The 22,500-nt window shown below is 48.8% G+C and overlaps 2 protein-coding genes across 6 annotated transcripts; one reads left to right on the top strand and one right to left on the bottom strand.

Moving 5' to 3' along the window:
- Window positions 1-626: 626 nt before the first annotated feature.
- LOC120833603 (uncharacterized) lies at window positions 627-9,048 on the bottom strand. Its single transcript, XM_040200862.2, has 8 exons — window positions 7,313-9,048; window positions 6,555-6,788; window positions 4,356-4,607; window positions 3,827-3,997; window positions 3,491-3,622; window positions 3,097-3,263; window positions 2,583-2,843; window positions 627-2,511 (listed from the first exon to the last, which is right to left on the bottom strand). The coding sequence occupies exons 1-8, from the start codon at window positions 7,563-7,565 to the stop codon at window positions 2,335-2,337; spliced, it is 1,647 nt and encodes a 548-aa protein (XP_040056796.2). The 5' UTR covers window positions 7,566-9,048; the 3' UTR covers window positions 627-2,334.
- A 909-nt stretch (window positions 9,049-9,957) lies between these two features.
- Window positions 9,958-21,966, top strand: ttll4 (tubulin tyrosine ligase-like family, member 4). 5 transcript variants are annotated; one of them, XM_078090601.1, is made up of 22 exons: window positions 9,958-10,098; window positions 12,323-13,400; window positions 13,696-14,055; window positions 14,092-14,104; window positions 14,541-14,682; window positions 14,774-14,850; window positions 14,941-15,004; window positions 16,471-16,589; window positions 16,694-16,804; window positions 16,925-17,001; window positions 17,092-17,286; window positions 17,548-17,630; window positions 17,736-17,864; window positions 17,948-18,070; window positions 18,165-18,263; window positions 18,614-18,748; window positions 18,827-18,964; window positions 19,125-19,221; window positions 19,307-19,517; window positions 20,111-20,178; window positions 20,283-20,353; window positions 20,512-21,966. In XM_078090601.1, the coding sequence occupies exons 2-22, from the start codon at window positions 12,933-12,935 to the stop codon at window positions 20,693-20,695; spliced, it is 2,964 nt and encodes a 987-aa protein (XP_077946727.1). In that variant the 5' UTR covers window positions 9,958-10,098; window positions 12,323-12,932; the 3' UTR covers window positions 20,696-21,966. The 5 variants fall into 5 exon arrangements, with proteins under 5 accessions (XP_077946727.1, XP_040056788.2, XP_077946728.1 ...); XM_040200854.2 differs by having other exon boundaries at window positions 13,696-14,104; XM_078090602.1 differs by having other exon boundaries at window positions 13,696-14,104; window positions 20,491-21,966.
- The last annotated feature ends 534 nt before the right edge of the window (window positions 21,967-22,500 follow it).

Raw genomic sequence — 22,500 nt, 5'->3', positions numbered from 1 at the left:
CTCCACTCGATGTCGAGGTGCTCCTGAAGATTAAACACGACCTGTTTCCAACCACAGGCGATTGTGTTACTGAGATTGTTTTGGCGAAAACATCCCGGATGGGCTGAGAGCGCCGGGGGTCAAAGGTCACTGTTTAGGGTAAATCTATATCCGCGGCCCCCGGGGCCAGAAAGAGGGAGGCAGATGGGCAGAGTGACTGAGTCTCGTGAGCAATGGAAGCTTCTCAAACAACAATTGTGTCGCGGCGTTTCTCTGTAAATCGATACTTCACTCTTAAGGAGCTCCGCCTCGGGACTTCCGCCCCTCACGAGCTCCCTTCACACCGGGCGGTTTGATGTTGGTTCTTTGCAGGGTGCGGAAAAACACCCCCGTGGCAATCGGGGAGCCTGCAGACCCCCCTCCTATATATATATATATATATATGTTGCCTTTTAGTTGATGGTTTGATTATGAATCCCGGCCCAGATGTTCAGAGATGGATCTTTATCTCCACATGGTAATAATTGAGTGGTGACCGGTTTATAACATGCAGTTAAAGCTCTGGACATTGTCACCATTCGATTGTGTGTGTGTGATTTACACAGAAAGGGAACCTGTGCTCGTCGGGACAAATAAATCTCACGTACTTCACTGGATTCTAAACATACTTTATTGACTAAATGTTGTGATTTGAAGGCATGCAAGTAGACACAATCCTGCTAAATGACACCTCGCACTCTGTGTCTCTCTGTACAGGTCGTTACACCAACTGTGAATATGCACATTTCCACCAGATGGACGTGGTGTTTGCTCCAAAATGCGCCAATCGACTCCAATCTCTTGGAATAAAAACATCGTCATCGGTGCAAAAACCCGCCTGGGAGGAACTGGGATGGACACCACGTCTTCATACACTACATGGTTACTCAGAAGGACAAAGTAGACAAATATCACAAAGTACCACCACACACAGAGGACCCGGTGGACGTCGTTAGTGTGGGGGAGGGTTAATGTTAGAACGAGTGCATGTTTTCATGTGTTGTACACACACACACACACACACACACACACACACACACACACGCAAGTTGTGCCCTTATTAAAATGCCATAGCCCGTCTGTGCAGCAGTGAGGGCAGTCTCAGAGCTTCATATCTTAATCATGACACGTCTCTCGTTTCATGGCTGCCTCGATGTCTCGCTCCGTCCGTCTTCCGGGTAAAAAAAACAAACTCAAATGTCCCCCGTCTCACGATCTTCAAAATAAGTTCCTTCCTTCCATGAATGTCATTTATTTATGCTTTTCGAACAATCCTCGGCGTCCCCCCTGTGGGATTCCTGGTGACTGTTTGTCTCTTTTGGATGACCCAAATGATGACCGTGGCAACGTGCTTTAATGGTCACAAAATGTGAAACACGTTCTCAGTCCCAACTTGCCGGTGGCAGTTACATGCGTCGTGTCAGCTCCGACCTCCTGAGAGCCGACGCAACGGAGACCCGTTGAGAGGGAGAACGTGTGGGAATATGATGGAGGGGCCCTCAGTGCTGACCGCCTATAAACCCATGTGGGGGATTTTTAACTGCGAGACGCAGGTAAAGATGGCAAATGGCCTTTTTCGTCGAAACATTTTCTCTTCATTTCTTGTGCACAAATAAAAAATGCACTAAACTCGCTTCAACGCTTTCGGGCTTTTTGCAAAACGATTTCAGTGTGTAACTCTCAGAAGGGAAAAGAAAGCAGAAAAATAAAAACAAAAGAAATACAGGAACAAATTAAACGAGGAGGGATAGAGGTTAGAGAGGTAAACCCACGTGATAGGGAATCGAAGACAATTAGAAGGAGGCAAGAGGGAAGTAAAGTGGAGAGAGGAGGAGATCCAGAGGGAAGGTTGGGAGGAAAGTAGCCTAAAGGGGCAGACGGACCCCTGACGGAAAACAGAAAGAAAGAAATAGTGGAAAGTTCCTGCGTGTCATCGAAAATAGAGAAGTTGAACGGCTCTGAAATGTTGAAGTGAGCTGTGACGCACGCACACGCACACACACACACACACACACACACACACCCCAGCATAAGCTACAGCGATGGTTTCAGAGGGGTTGTCCTCTTGCTGAACCCACAACCACACACACACACATGGTTCTCATGGTGTTCGGGACACTGCGGTGGGGACGAGCTGTCATCGCCATGGTTACTGTCGGAGTTAGGACAGAGAACACACACCAGCGTCCACCAAGCACACTGAAACTAAAGCCCTAAGTTATGTTGGTAATGTGAAGATGTGTGCGTGTGTCCATAATGAATTAGTTCTCTCTCTCTCCCACTCGGCCTCAGCGTCTCTCTCTCTCTCTCTCTCTCTCAGTTGGTCCTCCTGTTTGTCCGGTGCCAGAGCGCGGTGGGCAGGTTCTGGCAGCCTTGGTACTCCCGTCGCATCTCGCCCTCCGTCAGAGGCGGCGTGGCGTTGCACGGGGCGCCGGCCAGCGTCACGTTCAGAAGGCCGGCCCACGGCTCCAGAAGGCGGGACGTCCCGGTGCCCTGATGACAGACGTGGTTAGAGACCGATTTTTAGAGAGGACGAAACCGACCCTTCGGTGTGGCGTTGTCACCTTCCCCAGGTGGCCCAGCAGGCAGCTGGCGGGGCCGACGTGGGACCAGCTGCCCTCGTCCCAGCCGGGGCTCGACCTCTGGCGGCCGTGCCGGCTCTGGCTCTGGATCAGAACCACGTTGCGGTGTTTCTGGGACCCCCGCAGCCTCTTGGACAGAACGCCGCTGTAGCTCTGATCCACAAACAGCAGCACGCGCGCGGCCCTGCAGCCGGCCAGGTCGGCCAGCAGCTCGTTGACCGAGTATCGCTCCTTAGAGTCGGCCTGGGGGGGGGGCAGAGAGACGGAGGAGTCCTTGTTTACAGCCAATAATCGCAGCCCGCTGAACCCTCTCTCAGTCTATTCCTTCTACCCGATGAGCTCACATTCACATTTTGGGGAACAACAACAGAAATACTTGGGTGGTCCTTGTCAGTCTGACAGACACACACAAACAGTGAATCCTGAAATCCTTCATACAAACCCGTTCTCCGGCTAACCCTTTCCCTCTGACATTCTACGCGCGCGTCACTCTTACGATGCCGTTGAGGTTGGCGTCCCACAGCAGCATGGCGCCGTCGTTGCGCGTCGGCGAGTTCAGGTAGAGGACCAGCGAGTCGGCGCAGTGCTGCTTCCTGCACACGTAGGACACGTGGTTACGGATCGCCGCTTTCTCCGTTGCCGAGTACACTCCCTCCACGTCGCCTGTGGGGACACGATGGAGAGACGGCACAGTGCGATATCAGGTGGAGTTTGTGGGTTTTTGGGACGCAATGAGAGGAGAAACCATTTTCCTTTAAAGTTGTTCCTGGTAATGTGAGAAGCGTATGAAAACAAGAGATCGCTCAAAGGCCTGAGGATCTGGCCCAAATCTCGCCAAGATTTTGAAAAACAAATAATCAGATTTTCTGAGATAACTTGAGTGATTGTACCGGGAAGCTGTCCACTGCTGGCGAAGAAGGTCTTGATGTGTTCTTTGTGGAAGCCGTTGTTCCGCAGCATTCTGTAGAACCTCTGGAGGTTCTCAACGTGACGCTGGAACGTCATCTGCTGCTGCCAGCCGCCTGTAGTGAACACACGTGTTGACAGGGCGTCATGAAGGGAGCAAAGCACCTCGGCCTTTATTGGCGGTTGGATCTTGATCAGCATAAACTAATATGTTCCTCTTGTGTCATCTCCATCTCCAAGAAACCATGACAAATTGATTGCGTTTGTTTTCGGGGACCTTTGGTGAGAGCGAAGAAGCGGTCCGACACCGAGCGTCCTACCTGAGAGGAGCACGGCGTGGTCGCAGGTCTGGTAGAGGCGGCAGGCGAGGTGAGTGGCCAGCGGCTGCTGGTGGCAGCGCCGGGTGTTCTTATTCAGCTCACAGCTTGAGGCGGGCAAACTGGGCGAGCCCATCGGCAGTGGCTGAGGGCACCTCGCAAACTCCGCATGGTCTGATGGCACAACATGAGAATAATTCATTCATCTCGCTCAGGGAACGTGAATCAGAATGTCACTCAACCTATGACGGCCAACAACCATGATCTATGCAAGTCAGTATGCGCTCTTCACATTTAAATCTTGATACAGAATGCGGGATGAATTTGTCGTGGAACGATTTGGCATTCAGCACTTTTAGCACGTCAGCATGGGGAAACCTGAGTTTCCTGAGAAATCTGAGTACGGTGGAGACTCCTGCAACGTGGTTAGCGTGTAGACCGGAACAAGGGGGACATTGGTACCCTGCAACAAAAGAGGGAGAGCAGACCTTCTTCTGTGGAGTTCTGCTGAGCCTCGAGAGAAGGAACCTACCGACACACTTGAGCCTCTGCGTTCGGTTGCTGTCTCCGGCTCCGACCACCAGCGGAAGGAAGTGGACTTCACAGAGCCCCCCGACGGGCCGCTCCACCAGACGGCTTCCACCGCCAGTGGTGGTGACGCTAGCGCGCAGCGGCCCGCCGGCCAGCCGATGCCCGTTACCCATGAGCCTCTCCGGCCCGGCTTGCCGACGCTTCAGCTGGTTCTGGCAACGGCCCTTCAGAGCCAGAGTCAAACACTCCTCGCCTGGAGACACAGAAGACGCCCTGATGATAAAGGTTTAGCTCGTTTGTCGCGCTGGGAAATCAACGGGCCGTCACTTTAAGCTCGGCCGACAGGTGAGGGAGAACATGTGCAAATGTTGAAGGGAGACAGAGAGAGTTTCGGGGAGGATTTGCTCGCTTGTGTTGCATCTCAATTGAATCCAGCTCAGCATCTCTGGCTCTGCATCCCCTCGCCAGGTTAAATGGGGTCTCAAGAAAGTTTCACTTTAAAAGTCTTTGGTCCAAGAACCCTCTACAAGACCCAGCAGGGGGCTCAGCGCTGTGTGTGTGTGTATATATGAATAATTGAAGGGCCAAATTCACCTCAGCATCCGGCCCTAACCGCTCTCACAGCAGGAAGTCAACAATCTGCACTTTCAAACTCGTCTCTCCTGCAGGACTTGTGAGGACCATCACAGAAACGATGTCCCCTTGGACTGTTTCTACACGGATGAAGCACTTTACTTTTGGCCTTTTACCCACAGTGAGGACGTTGTTGGCCACCACCATCAGTGGGGCTTTTTAGAGAAGCAACCCTTTTTACAAATATGACCAAAATACTCCGGCTTCAATGTCACGGAAGAACTGCTGGTCTTGTTCACGCTTTTTTCAATGAAGTCACAAAATAAGTTGCTATTGAAAGCAGCAGCTAAAATATAATGAAGTGATGCTCAATATTCTGAAATGGCAAAATGTCTAATTTCTAAATCTAAACCTTCTTTTCACAGAGACGGATACAGGACCGATACAGGAGGTCATTCCTGCCCAGTGCAATAACACTCTACAATAAATCATCCCAGGCTAAATAATTACAATAATAACCCTGTACTGCTGTTATGTTGCTGCTCTTTCCTCTTCCTCTTCTCCTTTTACAAATTATTATTATTGTCTCTTTTGGAAGGTTATTCTTTTGTTTCAGTTTATTTAATTTAATTTAATATTTCTCTTATTATATTGTATATAATGTGTATCTTTTTATTCTATTTTCTTCCCTGTACATGCTGCTGTGATACCAAAATTTCCCTCTTGAGGGATCAATAAAGTATCTATCTATCTATCTATAGAAGTGCGAGAACACACGTGGACACACATGGACAGATAAATTGGATTTGGCCGTGGGGCAAAAAGGGCTGAAGATGTTGCTGTGTCACAGCGCCCTGAGCAGAGAAGTGTCCCGTGTCACCCAATGAGCTACAAATGGAGCTTTCGTCACACTTTAACTTCCTCTTCTGCTTCAGTTGAATGCAGATCTCTACACACACACTCACACACTAAATACGTGCACATTGAGTACTACTGATTCAGAATTAAATTCATAATCACAGAGAAAGAACAAAAACAGTCATATTGACCAATTCAGGAAACCCAATACCACGACTAGATATTATAATACTGCTTTTATATACTTGTGAAAATGTGAATGCACACGGAGGAGGAGACCAGGTTGGATTGAAGCCAGGAACGTGTACACAAAACGGTACGATCTGCATTGAAGACTTTGATTTGGAGGATAATGATCATAAATAACATAAATGGTAAAGGACCAAGACCGGATCCCTGTGGCACCTCACTGGAGATGCTTTTGCTGCTTCTATCAACACCGCAGGGGCACAGTGGACATTCAGAGGTCCGGGAGGTCAAATGTCGTGTGTGCTTACGAGCTGAGGACGCAGGTGAAAGCAGGACGTCCTTAACCCTCTAGAAGATCTTTAGCACCTTCAGACTTTTCTGGTCATGTTCCATCTCAAAGTCCCGTACTGAATTCCGATACACACAAATTGTTGTGGTGTAAAGTTTGGAGGCGCTAAAGATCTTCTAGAGAGGTGGTTTGCAGACATTCGCGATGTTTTCTAATACAGCTTTGTTTTCCATTCAACAGACAACCACAGCTGCCCGTAATGCGTAGTTCAACGCTTCCCCCGTGTCTCACCCAGGTAAATGCCATCCAGGTGAGAGCATCTCTTCTTCGTCACATTCACATCCACGTAGAACAGGACCACCGGGTGCCCAAAGTTCTCCCCGGGGCTCGGATCCAGCACCAGCACGGCATCGTGGGCCGCGGAGCCGGGGGAAGACTGCTGCTGCCTGAACCCTCCCCGCAGTTTGGAGCCCGCGGAGCCGCCCGAGGAGTCCGGCAGGATGGCCACGACTGTGTCTGCGTTACCTGAGGGGGAGGCGGTGGGGTCGGGAACAATAGTGTGTATTTAGAAACAAGTGTCTTCAAGTGACCGACTGATGATGTGTCTTTATTCCTCCCTTTCATACAGCAATGAAATTAAACAAGAATTTTGAATTTGACTTCATGCAAAGCCCCCACCGCTGTCCTTTCCTTCTTTTCTACTCTACCTGGTGTGTCTCCCTTCACATAATCTGGATTAGTTATTCCCATTCAAATAAATAACTATCATCTGCATAGATTATTTTTCCATTTCCACTGATTTTGTTCCATTATCGATTACATATTTAAAACACACTTCTATGCCAGCATGTGAATGCTGAATATGCAAACTGTATTTCAGAAGCATTGGACATGATTTGAAATGTTGCAGTTGTAGTGAATGAATACGTGTACCACACAGATTCTTGTGATTTTATGTGGCTGTGCCCATAAATCAATATCTTTAATGCAGAAACATTTCAAGCATCATCCATAGACGCTTTGACCCCCGGACCCCCGGACCTCCGTACCTGCGGCTGTGCGAGGCTCCGACACGTACACGGCCACGGCGGACAGCGGCAGGTGGGCGAGCCGCCTGCACTCGGCCTCGGAGAGCGAGGACATGCGGAGGCACCGGTCCAGCTGGTCCCACTGCAGCGACTGGAGGCCCGAGCGGACCCAGCGCTCCAGGCGGCCCGGGGACACGCCGCCCGCGGGGGCCGCCGCTGCAACGTGGAGGAGGAGGATGGAGAGAGGAGCCGCAAGGAGCACCAGGAGCCTCATGCTCACCCCCTTGTGATTTCTCCCTTTAGTGCTCTTTTTTGTTGTGTAGTTTAGTTTGGTTCTTTGGATTTGTCCTCGTTTCGGCTTTAGTCTTCCTTTCCCTCCTTATTTATTCCTTCTCGGTGTCCTCTTTGAACCCCTTTTTTTTTTTTAGATATTTACTCTTTCCCCTTTATTGCTGTATTACTTTATTACTTTATACCCTTTTTATTTTGTCACTTATGACTTGTTACTCCTGCTATGATTGCACCAAACTGCAAATTCAGATTCTTGATTGAAAATGTCCAACTTAAAAAAAAAGAAGAAAGAAAAAATATTATTTTCCTTCATTCGCTTTTAGCTGACAGGTTGATATTCCGTCTTTCTAGTTCCTCCGTCTCTTATCGGACCGCCGAGAATTCACGCAAAGGTTGTTCTAAAACACGTTTGATCGTTAAAAGGATGATAGAAAAACATATTCCTCTTCTGATTCGCTTATTCTTGCTTAGTTCCTTCTTATTCTTTTGGATTAAAAACTGCATAAATATGCGTGGTTGTGATTTCCGCTTTTCAAGATTCTTCTTTATGTATAATCTTCTTTACTTTGTATCTGAGCAGAAGCATCAGACACCAACGTCCTCTTGTGGTTGTTCTCGCAATCCCTTCTTCTTTTCCCAGGTCACTTTTTCTTCTTTATTCTCCTTTTCTTCAGGTTCCAATATTTCCAATAGTCCTCAAAGGCGTCAATTCAGTCGCTTTTGATCGTTCGTGTGTTTGTTGATGGACTGGCTATTCTCCTGGGACAACCAGCTGGTCCTGCAGACTCTTTGCTCTCAGTGGCACTTGAGACTGGAACGTCCTCAGCTCTGACAGAAGTAGTCCTGCTGCTCTCTCTCTCTCCTCTCTCTCTCTCTCTCTCTCTCTCTCTCTCTCTCTCTCTCTCTCTCTCTCTCTCTCTCTCTCTCTCTCTCTCTCTCTCTCTCTCTCTCTCTCTCTCTCTGCAAGCGCTGACATGCCAGTGGGATAGAGGGGAGGATATGAAAACAGAAGAGTCCAAAGAGGAGTAAAGGATGAGTGGGAGAATGATGGGAAGGAGCAGAGAAGTGGTATAAGGAAGAAGAGCAAAAAAACATGTAAATTACAAATAAATCCAAATCAGAGATCAGATAGGAAAAGGAGAGAACAAAAAGAGGAAAGAAAGGTGAGGAGGGATGGGAAGGATGAAAGCAAAAGGAAATTAAAAAAGAGGGAGATTGAAGAAAGGAAACAAGGAGGAAGTGAGAACCAGAGGACAGAGGAAGGAGAGTGAAAATAGGATAATCAGGCAGAATATAAGAAAGGAGATGAGGCAAGAAAGAAGTCAAAAGAATGGAAAGGATGAACTGTGAGTAAGGGGCGGAGGAGAGGAAAGGCTATTAAGAAGAAGGAGAATGATAAGAAGGACCGGGCGGGGGAAAGGGAAGTAAGAGAGAAGAGCAATGAAAACAGGAACAGAGACACCACAAGGGAGAATGCGAAACAAGGAGAGTAAAGCTGTTGGTCTTCCCTCCAGGGAGACCTCTAGTGGGGAGATGTTGAGGAGACGTGTGGTCCACATGCTGACTGCTCCTCAGCGAGGACCCGAAGGAGGCTGAAGGATTTCCTCAATTCTCACAACAACGGTCTAATGCTGACTTGCATTGTGGTGGGTTGTGGGACAACAAAGAAAGAAACAAGTAACACCGAGACAGAAACAACTTTTTGCTTTACTTAATTACATAGTTTGGGGATTCATCGCTCATATAAAAGGCAGGGATTGATTTGTGTAATCGAAGGCATATTTTAGGCCTACATGTGTCAACATCTGCCAACGCAAATATTTTGCCTCGAGAACAATTTGTTAATTAAACTTATCTTTTAATAACTAAAGAACATTAAATGCAACTTTATGATTCTTGGACTAAATGGAACGGCATATTCTACTTATCACCACCAACTCCTTTTTCTATTAAACATTATTAATATTTTATTATCCTTTAATAATATAACCCCCTAGTCAAAAAATAGCCTCTGAGCCAGTCCAGTTTTGCACTCCTATTATTTCACGATTGCATTTGTTTTTGTAATTTAATATTTTCCAGAAAGTGATATTGTTGACGAAGCTAAAATAACCACGCTTAAAAAAACATTAGTGGCTGAATGTCATTGTAGAAGCAGTAGTTTGTGAATTCAAGTGATCCATCTACCAATCCAAGTACTGCCTGACTATATAATAAACATGATATACTTCAATGTTTATTTCTTTGTTTTTAAATATTTGATTCCGATCTCTTTCACCCAATTTCATCGCGTAAATACGCATTAAAACATTCTGCTGAATGTAATTGCTGTCGGTTTAGAAGCAAACCAGGAAGTGAGGCGGAGAGTGTCTCTCGTTCCAGCAAACGATCTTTGGTCGTGACGTATCAATCGGAGTTTTCAGCTAACTTAGCTAACGTTACTTCACCCCGACGCAAGAACCGCCACCTTCGACCCACCGACGGGACGTCATGTTCGGCACAGTACACGTGACGGGGTACGTATGAATACATTCTGATAAGCGGATACCGGCCCCGTGTTTTATTGTTGGGGGGGTCTTTGACACCGCCGGTGGCAGTTGGCGTTGTTGGTAGTTGTTGCTAAGCTAACGCTGTCTGGACGGCGGTGAACAGGAGGAGCTAGCCTGAAGCTAACAGGTCTTTCTAACACCTGTGGGCGCGTGGACCCTTTTCATAGACGTTAAAGTAAGTCCGGCCTCCGCCTCCGTTTTTAGGTGATTGAGCAGAGCGGACGTGTTCGTTAACTTTAGTTTGCCGACCTGAAGCTCAGGGTGTGACGGAACAGCGCACACGTGAAACTAACGGCGTGATTACAGATGAGAAACCACCGGCAACATCTGGAAGTGACGCTGCGAAGGACGACTTGCTTCTATTGATACAGGCTAGCTAGCTCACTTCACCACCCTCCTTTACTAGCTCACTTCACCACCCTCCTTTACTAGCTCACTTCACCACCCTCCTTTACTAGCTCACTTCACCACCCTCCTTTACTAGCTCACTTCACCACCCACCTTTACTAGCTCACTTCACCACCCTCCTTTACTAGCTCACTTCACCACCTATCTTTTACTAGCTCACTTCACCACCCTCCTTTACTAGCTCACTTCACCACCCACCTTTACTAGCTCACTTCACCACCCACCTTTACTAGCTCACTTCACCACCCACCTTTACTAGCTCACTTCACCACATACCTTTACTAGCTCACTTCACCACATACCTTTACTAGCTCACTTCACCACCCACCTTTACTAGCTCACTTCACCACCCACCTTTACTAGCTCACTTCACCACCCACCTTTACTAGCTCACTTCACCACCCACCTTTACTAGCTCACTTCACCACCCACCTTTACTAGCTCACTTCACCGCCCACCCTTTACTAGCTCACTTCACCGCCCACCTTTTACTAGCTCACTTCACCGCATACCTTTACTAGCTCACTTCACCGCATACCTTTACTAGCTCACTTCACCGCATACCTTTACTAGCTCACTTCACCACATACCTTTACTAGCTCACTTCACCACATACCTTTACTAGCTCACTTCACCACCCACCTTTACTAGCTCACTTCACCACCCACCTTTACTAGCTCACTTCACCACCCACCTTTACTAGCTCACTTCACCGCCCACCTTTTACTAGCTCACTTCACCGCCCACCTTTTACTAGCTCACTTCACCGCCCTCCTTTTACTAGCTCACTTCACCGCCCTCCTTTACTAGCTCACTTCACCGCCTACCTTTTACTAGCTCACTTCACCGCCTACCTTTTACTAGCTCACTTCACCGCATACCTTTTACTAGCTCACTTCACCGCATACCTTTTACTAGCTCACTTCACCGCATACCTTTTACTAGCTCACTTCACCGCATACCTTTTACTAGCTCACTTCACCGCATACCTTTTACTAGCTCACTTCACCGCCCACCTTTTACTAGCTCACTTCACCGCCCACCTTTTACTAGCTCACTTCACCGCCCACCTTTTACTAGCTCACTTCACCGCCCACCTTTTACTAGCTCACTTCACCGCATACCTTTTACTAGCTCACTTCACCGCCCACCTTTTACTAGCTCACTTCACCACATACCTTTACTAGCTCACTTCACCACATACCTTTTACTAGCTCACTTCACCGCATACCTTTTACTAGCTCACTTCACCGCCCACCTTTTACTAGCTCACACAGCTGTGACTTCAGCACTTTAGAGCCATTTCTTAACATCCCGGCAACCCGACTGGAGACCCTGCTGTGCCTGTGGGCTCAAAGCAAAGTTATGTAATTACAGTTAACACAAGGTTGATGTTCTCACTGACTTAAGTAGTGTTGGTTGAATAAATATTTGTTTAAATACACACCTTTTCTTAATATCTCGCGGGTTTGGGTTTTCTTTTTTTAACAGCTGTTTGATATCAGAATATCAACCTGCAGAAGTACAAAATCTTTGCCAAGTAAAATCTAATTTAAGAAATCTTACGACGGTAATTTGTCTTTGTTACTATAAGCATTCACGCGTTCATTTGTTTTTTCTTCTATCTTAAAATCGGCCAGCTTTTCCAGTGTAGCATTGGATTCTGTACTGTAATCTGTAACTTTCCTTCCTCATAAGGGAACAGTCCTTTGTCCTCTGAAGGTCCGTTATTCAAGGACTAGATTCTCTGACTGACTCTGCTTCTCTTCTTGCACACTTCCAGCAGGAAAATTAGTGTGTCTATCGCCTCCCGTGGATCAGCTGAGGAAGACATGAGGACACCAGGAAGGCCACGTTCTGCTCTGCGACTCGACGACTGTTTGTGAGCCCAGTCCCGTGAACATCGCAGCTCGCGTTTCGTCCCCGGAAGTCGTTCAGAGGAGGACGGGTCAACCGCTTCCTGCTCGGTTTGCATCCGCGATGTCTTCCAGACTCGCCCTCGAGTCCCGGGACGAACTCTCGAGCGCGCCCGTTTAGTTAGAGCTGGAATCCCGCTGCCTCGGGAGAGAGCGCGTCCTGCGTTGTACTGCTGTCACTGCGCCTGCAGCGGCAGTTATGTTCACTGTCGGCCAGGACGTATCGAGAACTTGTAGACGAGCCACTGGGACCAAAAGCACATTTTCAACTCCATCCCGCTGGAGCTGACGCTTCAGACGTCGCTGCTGCAGAAGAACCAGTGGAAAGCTGCCAGGAGGAGAACAGGAAGGTGGTGGTGGTGGTGGTGGTGGGCGGGGGGTTTCCTCCACTTGAGGCTGTTACTCCTATCCTGCCTGTTGACCTCGCCCCAAAAACGCAGCTCTCCAGACGTAACCACAGCTTCATCGAGCGCCGCCATGCCCACCAACCAGTCCTCCCCCTGGGACGGGGCGGAGCTCCGGCCGCGCTCCAACGCAGGTAGTCCCACAACCTCAGCCAGCGCGCGTGCCACCAGAGTGCCTTTTAGACCGACTCCTGGGAGAAAGGGCCGAGCCAAACCTCTCTCCCCCCCGAGGCAGACCGCCGTGTCTGTGGTGCAGAGCGGGTACGCAATTAAAACCACCACAGTGCCAGATGGGTCTCCACACCTGCCACGGACGCCTAACGGGGCGTCTCCCGTGTCCCATGAGGACGGTCCGGCTGGAGTTGACGTCCAGCCGGCGGGTGCCATGAAGAAACCGCTCCAGGCCTCGCCGCCCGGAGGCGACGCAGCAGTGGGCAGAAGTCTCGCCGCCACAGGCGACGCCCTGCTGGGATTGGAGCTTTTTTCTTCTATTTGTTACCGAGACCTGTTCGTCAAGAGGCAGCCAACGGACGGCTTAATGGTGAGTATCAATGATACGACAGAGAAAGAGGTGTATTATTAAAAGTATCGCCTTATTTTTAGAGTAATTCTAGTGGTCTTCATCAGGGTTGTCATGCACTCATGTTTCCACTCCAGAGCTTTTCTTAGTTTAGAATTTATTGAATCAATTTAGAATGAATTTCTGATCAAAGCTCCTGTTCTCCATGATACTTGTATTGTTCTACGAGTAGTAAGTGGCTGGTCTGTGAGGCGGCCAGAATGCCAAGATAGGTTAAAGGTAAGTCCACTCACCTTCCCTTGTTTTGTGTTCTCAGCCTGAAGCCGCGGACAGTCCCTCCTCCTCCCCGCCGTCGGTGCCTCCTCTGTGCCTTACTCTCCCTGATCATCAGGGGGCGCCACTGAGAACGGACGCCGAAGGCAGCGCCGTAGAGACGAGAAGCACAGCCAGAGAAACGACGGCCAAGGCGGCGGCGTGCAGCCGGGCCCAAAGCACACGCGTGTGGATGACCGGTCAGCTGGAGGTACGAGGTCGTCCTCCGGCAGCGCTGGCGTCGACCACGAGCAGCAAGGCCCCAACTCTGGACCGGAACCAGCAGGCGCCGGAGAGCTCCTCGCCCACACGCGGGAGAACCGCTCTTCCCGAAGTCGGGCCGTTTCCAAACGCCCCCCCGCCGACGGTGCCCAGCGCCAAAGTCAGCGCCACAGCGCCGGGTGCCGCCGCAGGTAATCCCAATGATTCACTTCCTCCTCTGGGCGGCGGGCTGTGGTTATTCAATACGTCCACCAGGAATACTGACGTGATCGGAGCGGGTTTGTCACGGGTTTAATTGTTTAGTGTGTGAAGTAAAAATAAGTAAGCTTTTACTTATTTTAAAATGGTGGGTTTACTTCTTTGTTCAAACTGCTTCCACGCAGTCGCAATGGAGCTTGAGTTTAGTTTCTCATTTACTTCATTTCCAAACACATTCAACCTCGTGGAGAATAATTAATAAAATAAAAATCAAGTTCCTAGAGAAGTTTGCTGTTAGTTTATTTTTCCCTGTGAAACAAAATGTGAAACGTCCGCAGGCAGAAAGACCCACGTCTCAGCCGCGTGTCGCCCTTGATATTGGGTTTAAGTAGCTGTCATGGAGGTGTGACCGTTTGTTTCCCCCCGTAGCTGCGGCCCCCGGCCCCGCAGGAGCCCTGGTGGGCTCCGTGACCTCTCAGATCTCTGCCATCCAGCTCATCGCCTCTTCCCCGCCCCCCTTCCCCTCCTCGCCGTCGGAGGCCCGGCTGGTCGGAGAGGCTCCGCTGTCTGGGTGTGTAGCAGCTCAGCGCTTCTTCAATAAATAGAGCCCCCCCCCCCTCCCCCACGCCTTAAAGACTAGTTTTAACTTGTTTGTCTTCCAGCTCAGTGAGTGTGATGCAGGTGGATGGAGTCGAGGAAGAGCTGCCCGATGAGCTGGAGAATGCATGTAGTGATGATGGTACGACGGTAAAGTGCACACACTGAATACAGTCTGAGCACTTGAGCCGTCTTTAGTGAACACCTGCTTTTTGTTCCTGTGTGTCTTCAGATGATTCAGACTCTTCTTCCATCAACGGCTCCTCATCCACAGCGTCCATCACTGCCTCTTCTGGGTGAATGTCCTTTACAACCTCTCTCACACACACACACACACTGTGTCTGATTACGTTTGAGGTGAACCCGCTGACTGACGCCCGGTGTTCGCTCACATCATTACATCTCTCCTCGTCTGTTTTTCTTTCTCACGGATCTGATGTCTGATTTATTTCTATAAATGTTTAGGTGTCTCTCGGCCTTCGTGCTTAGTTCATGTTTTCAAGTGAAGCTGTCGGCCGCCGTTCATATCTTTTAATATTTTTTAAATCTAGTGTATTTTAGTCCTTTCCGGTTTATTTTACACTCCGTATGTCCTGTAGTTAAAAAGTATTTAGTTGCCAATTCCTCTCTGGTCAAGACCAAATTTTCAACTTCTTCAAAATCTCTGTCCTCTTTTAATTGATCTGCTGACAGGGAACAAATAGTCTCATCAGATCCTGTGTGTGTGTGTGTGTGTGTGTGTGTAATTGTTGGAAGGGGCCGAAAGCAGCAGAGCGTGGTGGAAAGCTCCGCTGTGTTGTTCCCCGCTGTGAACGCCTCAACAATAGAACTCCCACCAAAGACCCGGCGCTGATTCTCTGTTAAAACAGCCTGTAGAGGGGCTGCTATTGTCCCCCCCCCACAACCAGCTGATTTGTTTGTTAAATTGCGTACACCCCCCCACCTCCCTCCACCCTTCCTGAAGGCTACAGCTCCTTCGTGTGCAGTAGTGTTGAGTTAAGCCCACTGCGCCTGTCGGATTGGCAGCAGGATAACGTCAGCTTCTCGTCCTCCATCCAGTTGTTTATTCATCCTTCCTTCCTATATGACTGTCATGTGAGTGGAGGTTTCTTTTTCCTATTTGGTGATTTGATGTGGACGAGTGTTTTATTTGACATGTTGGACAAAAGAACATGGTCTTATTAGTTTGATTTAGTCTCTGTCCTCCCTGCTGGCTGAATGGTTTATTAAGGCTTGTGACAACATACATTTTGACCATAACAGAAGGCCTCCTTACGTCGGACCGCCTCTCGGTGTCAAAATGTACGTGTGTGTGTGTGTGTGTGTGTGTAACCCCAAATTCACACAAGCATCGTGGTACTGGTGCAAAGTGCGCTCGCCTCTCAGCTGGTGTTACGATCCTGGTGTCTGGAAAGCCGACTTCTGTCAGTCAGCAATCCAGTGACGGTAACTGGAGCTGCGTTACTTTTTAAATCAGTTGTTTTGCCTGTTTAGTGGTGACGACCTCGAGGGATTTAAATGCTAAATATTGAGGGGGGAAAATAGAGCTTGCGCTTCATGAGCTAAAGCTGTAAGACGTTGCTTTATGACTTAATTTCAGCAATCTCGCGTGTTTTTAACGGCTGAAAATTCTTAAATGTTTTATTGAGAACACACCGGCCCTTTTTACTGAGGGATTTTCCATTTTATTTAATAAAGAAGAGGGAGGATGCTCGTATTTGGACGTGCACATTCATTTGCTTGCCTTCGCTCTTCCTCTCAGTGTCGAGGGGCCGATGTCACCGGGGGCCGAGGACGAGCGAGAGGAGCGACCCGCTTTGGTCCCCAGTCTGTTCCCCTTTGTCGCTCCAACGCTCTACTTCAGCACCGCCGACGAGAAAGGTGAAGCCCGTTTGTTGAGGCAGCGCCTTGAGAAATGCCCACACAGCAGGGTGGAGGTCTGTGTAGATGTGTCACTGTCAGCGTTTGCCTCTCTGTGTCCACAGTGGAACTGCTGCCCGCCGAGCAACGGCGACTCCTGAAATGGAAGATCAGCACGGTCACCCCGAACATCGTGAAGCACACCATCGGCAGGTCGCACTTCAAAGTCACCAAGAGTAAGTCCTCACGGGTCCGTGGGAGTCGCTGCTGACACCATCTGGGTTCATCTGAGGAGCCGTGTTTTTTTTTTTTTTTTTTTTTTTTTTTTACCGATGATTTTCCGTGTCGTGGTGCAGAAAGCCACGACTGGCTGGGCTGCTGGGGACACCACATGAAGTCTCCCTGCTTCAAGGCCCTCGCAGAGCACCAGAAGGTGATAAGACCCGCCGAGGGGAAGATGAAACCCCGCTGATGGCTCTGTGGGAGTTCACTGAACCCGGCTGTGTCTCTCCTCCCGTCCCAGTTGAACCACTTCCCGGGAACGTTTCAGATTGGCAGGAAGGACCGGCTGTGGAGGAACCTGTCCAAGATGCAGCTCCGCTTCGGCAAACAGGAGTTTAGCTTTTTCCCACGAACCTTCGTCCTGCCTCAGGACATCAAGCTGCTCCGCAAGGCGTGGGAGGACGGCGGCTCCCGGCAGAAATGGATCATCAAGCCGGTGCGTTCTGCCAGCACGTAATCAATTGCAAATCAGTTCCTCAAGGCAAATTGGTTTCATACTTTTCATTTGAGGTATTTATCTATTTTATTTAGTCTTCAGGGTTTCAGTTGCTGGATAATCGGTATTTCTGACTAATGATAATTTGTCTTTAATTGCTCTTAAAATGAAACCAGTTCTTTGTTTGATAAATGATGAATGCTCCCAGAACGAGTCCTCCAGACCATAAATGCCTGAATGAAGTTGTGTTGTTGTGTCCAGCCTGCATCAGCCAGAGGAATCGGAATCCAGGTCATCCACAAATGGAGCCAGATGCCCCGCAAGAGACCGCTGCTGGTCCAGAAGTAAGTGGACCTGAATACACCGCAGGTTTGAAACCACTTTCCAGGAGCTGGAACCGCATCGTTTGTCATTCGGATCAACGTCTGACCCTACTGGGTTTGTTTAAGGTACCTTCACAAGCCTTACCTCATCAGCGGCAACAAGTTCGACCTGCGGATCTACGTCTACGTGAGCTGCTACGACCCGCTCCGGATTTACATCTTCTCTGACGGACTGGTTCGATTCGCCAGCTGCAAGTCCGTTTCCCTCCGGGCAATTCCTGTTGACTTGGTTAACGTTAAAATCAACGAGTAACGTGTGGATTTGACCTCTCGTACAGGTATTCGTCTTCCATGAAGACTCTGGGCAACAAGTTCATGCATCTGACCAACTACAGCGTCAACAAGAAGAACTCTGAGTACCAGAGCAACAGCGACGACAAGGCCTGCCAGGGACACAAATGGTCTGTGTGCTTGGCAGAAGTGACACGCCGCTGCTACTGTGTGCGCGTGTGTTCCCAAACTCCAACTCTTGAGTGTGTGTGTGGGTGTTTTTAGGGCTTTGAAGGCCTTGTGGCAGTATCTTGGTTCTAAGGGAGTCAACACAACTCGTATCTGGGAGAAGATTAAAGACATTGTGATCAAAACCATCATTGGGTGAGTCGGCCCCTGCAGTCATTTGACTGTTCGTTCTGTTCCTTTGTATCATCGGGACGTACGGCAAAGCTCTGCGTAACCCAACAATCACTGTATCTTCAGCGTTACTATTGTCTATTATCACCCTGGTAGTGAAAATGACGCACACCTTGTTAAAAGATTTGGGCCGCCACGGATGTATCTGAGTTCCTGGAGGCGCTCGTGGGAGATTTTTTTTTTTTTTTTTTTATCCCGCGTGTTCCGGTCGGGAGCCTCAGGAGGGTCTGTGACCTGCTGGAGCGATGGATGACTGAATGAATCTAGACATCCTGGCACGGTTGTGAAACGTTGTGCTGCGTGTCTGTCGTCAGGTCGGAGCCGTACGTCAACAACCTGCTGAAGAGCAACGTGAGGACGCCGTACAGCTGCCACGAGCTGTTTGGCTTCGACATCATGCTGGATGAGAAGCTCAAACCCTGGATCCTGGAGGTCAACATATCGCCAAGGTAACGCACACGCATACAAAAAACCTCGCACCGGGTTTTAAAAGGAATCTCCTTACGGTGGTTTTGTTTCCGTCCCAGCCTCCATTCCAACACAGCGCTGGATGTTGCAGTTAAAGGTCAGATGATCAGAGACCTCCTGAACCTGGCGGGCTTCCGCATTCCCCAAAAAGAGGATGTGGTCGTGTCCTGCAGCAGCACCTCCAGCTCCACCAGCAGGTAGGGAGGCGGTACTGCACCTCAACGTGCACATGAGGGGGGGTCCTGTCACTTTTACGGGAAATTAGTCAATTCTGGTCTCAATTTAGAATCAAACTGCAGCCTCAGAAAAGGCTGTAGAGTCCATCCATCATCTGTGTGTGTGTGTGTGTGTGCGCAGTTTGTGTGTGAGCATCAGGGAGCGGACCAAGCCAGAGCCGTCTGCCGATGAAAAGGTCAAGCGGGCCTTTTATCTCGGCCAACGCTACGCCGACCAGGTACACGACCACGAGCACATTCGATCAGAGCAGAAAAATGTTTTAAAAGTAAGCGTGACGCCGAGTCTCCTCCTGTCCCTGCCAGGACTTCCTGTCCACGGTGCTGGACGTCTTGACTCCGGAGGACGTCCGCGTGCTGGCGGCCAGCGAAGACGAGCGGACCCGCATGGGTCAGTTTGAGCGGATTTTCCCGTCGCCGGCGTCCTCCCGCTACCTCCGCTTCTTCGAGAGTCCGAGATACTTCAACATCCTGCTGGACCAGTGGGAGCAGAAGTTCTGCAGCAGCAGGTCCAAAGGTGATCTGCATCGATCCTCATTTGGAAAAATATCGAATATTATCGGCGTGTGTTAATGAGGGCTGTCACGATATCAAATCTCTGTTGTGCGATTACTGCACATTTATTGCAATTTTCAGACCATTGTCCGCTCTGCGTGTGTCAGCGCTGCCTAAGCCCCGCCCCCGACAGTGAAAGTAGACAAGGGGGAAGCGCGATCGATAAACATGTTGGTGACGTTCATTTATATGTAAAATGAATATCTCAACGCCAACAAAGATCACACTCCTCTTCCTTTATTGTGCGATAAGTCAATACATTGCACATCGCGACAGGCCAAATGTACCTAAAGACTCCTCTTAAAACGTTAATCTTCATGTTTCTTTCATACGTGTCATAATTCTACAGTGTGGCCCTTTTTAAATGCTCAGCCTCAAGTGGATTTTGAGAGAATAGCTGTTTATTTCAGGAAGTTTAAATGAACGAAAGAAAAAAGTTTTTAGGCTTAGATTTAAAATGAAAATATGTTTCACTTTAAAGCGTGTGCGAGTGTGGATGGAGAAAGACGGAATAACAGATGGTGTGTGTGTGTGTGTGTGTGTGTGTGTGTGCAGGTATCAGCCTGCTGACGTCTCTCTGTGAGAAAGGAGTCCATCTGGGAACCAGTGACCCTCTGCACATGGTGAGGAGTGTTGTTTACCTGAAGAGAAGGATGCACATTGTCATTTTATCGTCATCAGACATGTGGAACCATTCCTACTTCTTCCTGTTCTTGTTTCTCCCCAGTGGTCCAAGAGTAGCTACATCTCCAGGCTTGATCCCCACAAACAAAACCTCCTCGGGCCCCCCAGTTCGAGGTGCAGTAGTATTCAGTTACACGCATAATAAATGTCCTTCCTGTGTGTTTTTTACATGCTTGTATTTGTAAAGTGTGATGTAGTGTAACGCGATGAAATGAAGGACGTTTGACTAAAAACCCCATACGTCCGAGTAGTTAACGCCATCACCTCCCCAGGGTGGTGGTCACCCATCAGCACCGCTCCCATGACGACGAGGACGACGAGGATGAGGACGGGTCGGCCTCCGTCTCCAGCACCGCTTCTCCCAGTCCTGGATCCAGCGTGTCCAGCAGCGCCTGTTCCAGTCCTCAGCCCGGCCGCGCCCGGCGCCGCCTGCCCCGCCAGTCCGCCTCCCTCTGAGGCCCCTCCCCCTCCATGGATGACAAGTGGCCTGAGAACTCTGAGGAACCTCCGTGGAAGGGTTGGGATTGTGGTCATCTGTCAGAAGTGGGAGCACTTTCAGGTCATTATGCAGGAAATGGAGCCACTGTTTGTCCTTCAGGTCAACCTCTATTCAAACACCAGACCAGTTCCTTCACTTACTGAAACTCGACACTCTGCCAACTTGAGTTCAACTTGAGAAACGTGCTGCAGATCCGTGAGCTTCATGTCCGCGTCATTTGTCAAAGTTAACCAGCCGATGATGCTTGAACGACAGCAGGAGCCGCAGCAGCTGTTAGCGCTTACCTCTGAACATTCTCAGCACGTGCAATCGGATGTTACCACAGCGTGAAAACGCAGCCGGGACCCTGAATAAGACGTCGGATCTGTCCGAGGTACCTGAAGACTGAACCTGGATCAGTCGCTCTGATTTGAATTCTCATAATTCTGAATTGTGATTCTCATAAAAACCCATTCAACTTTTAAAAGGCTTTTGTTTCCCTGCGCGAGGAGTGGATTTAGTACAGAGAATGTTACAGAATGTTTGAGTGTATCACGCTAACACTGCGGGTGAAGCGTCGTGCTCGTAGTTCCCTCAGGACTTCAGTCCACTGGGAGACACTTAACGGGGAAGAGAAACTACTTCATCACAAATGTTTGTGCTTTTCCTTTAATCTGACAGGAAGAACAAGTTGTACATGAGCAAAGTGAACACCTTTACTTCATTTTACATCCTCATAAGTCTTATTGCTGCAGTCAGAACAGAGTAGAAGCTCGATTGTTTGCAGTTTTATACTTGAGCAGACGTTTAAAATCTTAATGCAAGTTTCTACAAACGTATCATTTCGTTGAGCAGAAGGATGATGGGAATCGATTTTGGCTGAAAGCTTCTCGACTCTAAGCAGAAGAACCCGGACTGTTCATGACTTCATGCTCTAATAATCATATTACCTCTTATCTTAATATTTATTCTATCCTTCAGTTAACATAAATAACAGTTGAAGTGCAGAAACATCCCATAATGATATAACGAGCCTGCGTTGAGGTATAAATTCAACTAGTTTAAACTCGTCAGGGGGACGTAGTTGCTAACTGGAGTCTTATTGTTTGCATTGACGAGTGAAGTGAAGCACATACAAGTTGTTTGTTAACATTAAGGCAAAGTCCAAAGTGGAAACAACACTTTTTAAAGGGCTGTATTCATTTTCCAGGATGGCTATTTTGAAATTAAAGAAACTGGTACTCTTTCACGACTGGCTCTTTTTCTGCATGATTTAAGAAGTGTGTGTGTTACTCTTTACGATTCCATAAGAGAAGAGCATTGTTTCCTTTTGGTGTCTGATTACGTCACACGATGATTTGCAGCCCGTTCAACATGCCGACGACTGTTCACGCAGTGGTCAACTATTAATACCCGAGCGTCTCTCCAGACTCAACATTACTGTAACGCAGAACGGATGCATTTGAACAAGTGCAATAATGTCCTCAGCGTGTTGTTTGAAAATAACTCCCAGTGCTTTTCTGTTGCTTCCAGCTCTGATTGGATGTAGCGTTTTGTAACAGTTACTGCTGAGTTGGTTCATCTGTGTTATTCAAAGTTTAAAGCTGCTTACGCGCGGACCTGAACCCCCCAAGTGTATCTATGAATAGTTTGACAGTGAAACTTGAACGTCCCACGAACCTTAAAGCTGCACTGGTCCACATTTTTAACTTCCTGTGACGACGACGTGAAACATGACCGCACGCGACCCTCTTTGTTGTCTCGGGTCAGGTGACCAAAGAGC

Source organism: Gasterosteus aculeatus, chromosome 16 (genome assembly GCF_964276395.1).
Source record: "Gasterosteus aculeatus chromosome 16, fGasAcu3.hap1.1, whole genome shotgun sequence".
In the NCBI taxonomy this organism is placed as follows: domain Eukaryota; kingdom Metazoa; phylum Chordata; class Actinopteri; order Perciformes; family Gasterosteidae; genus Gasterosteus; species Gasterosteus aculeatus.
Note: the sequence above shows the minus strand (reverse complement) of the source record. Positions and strands in the feature narration are given on the sequence as shown.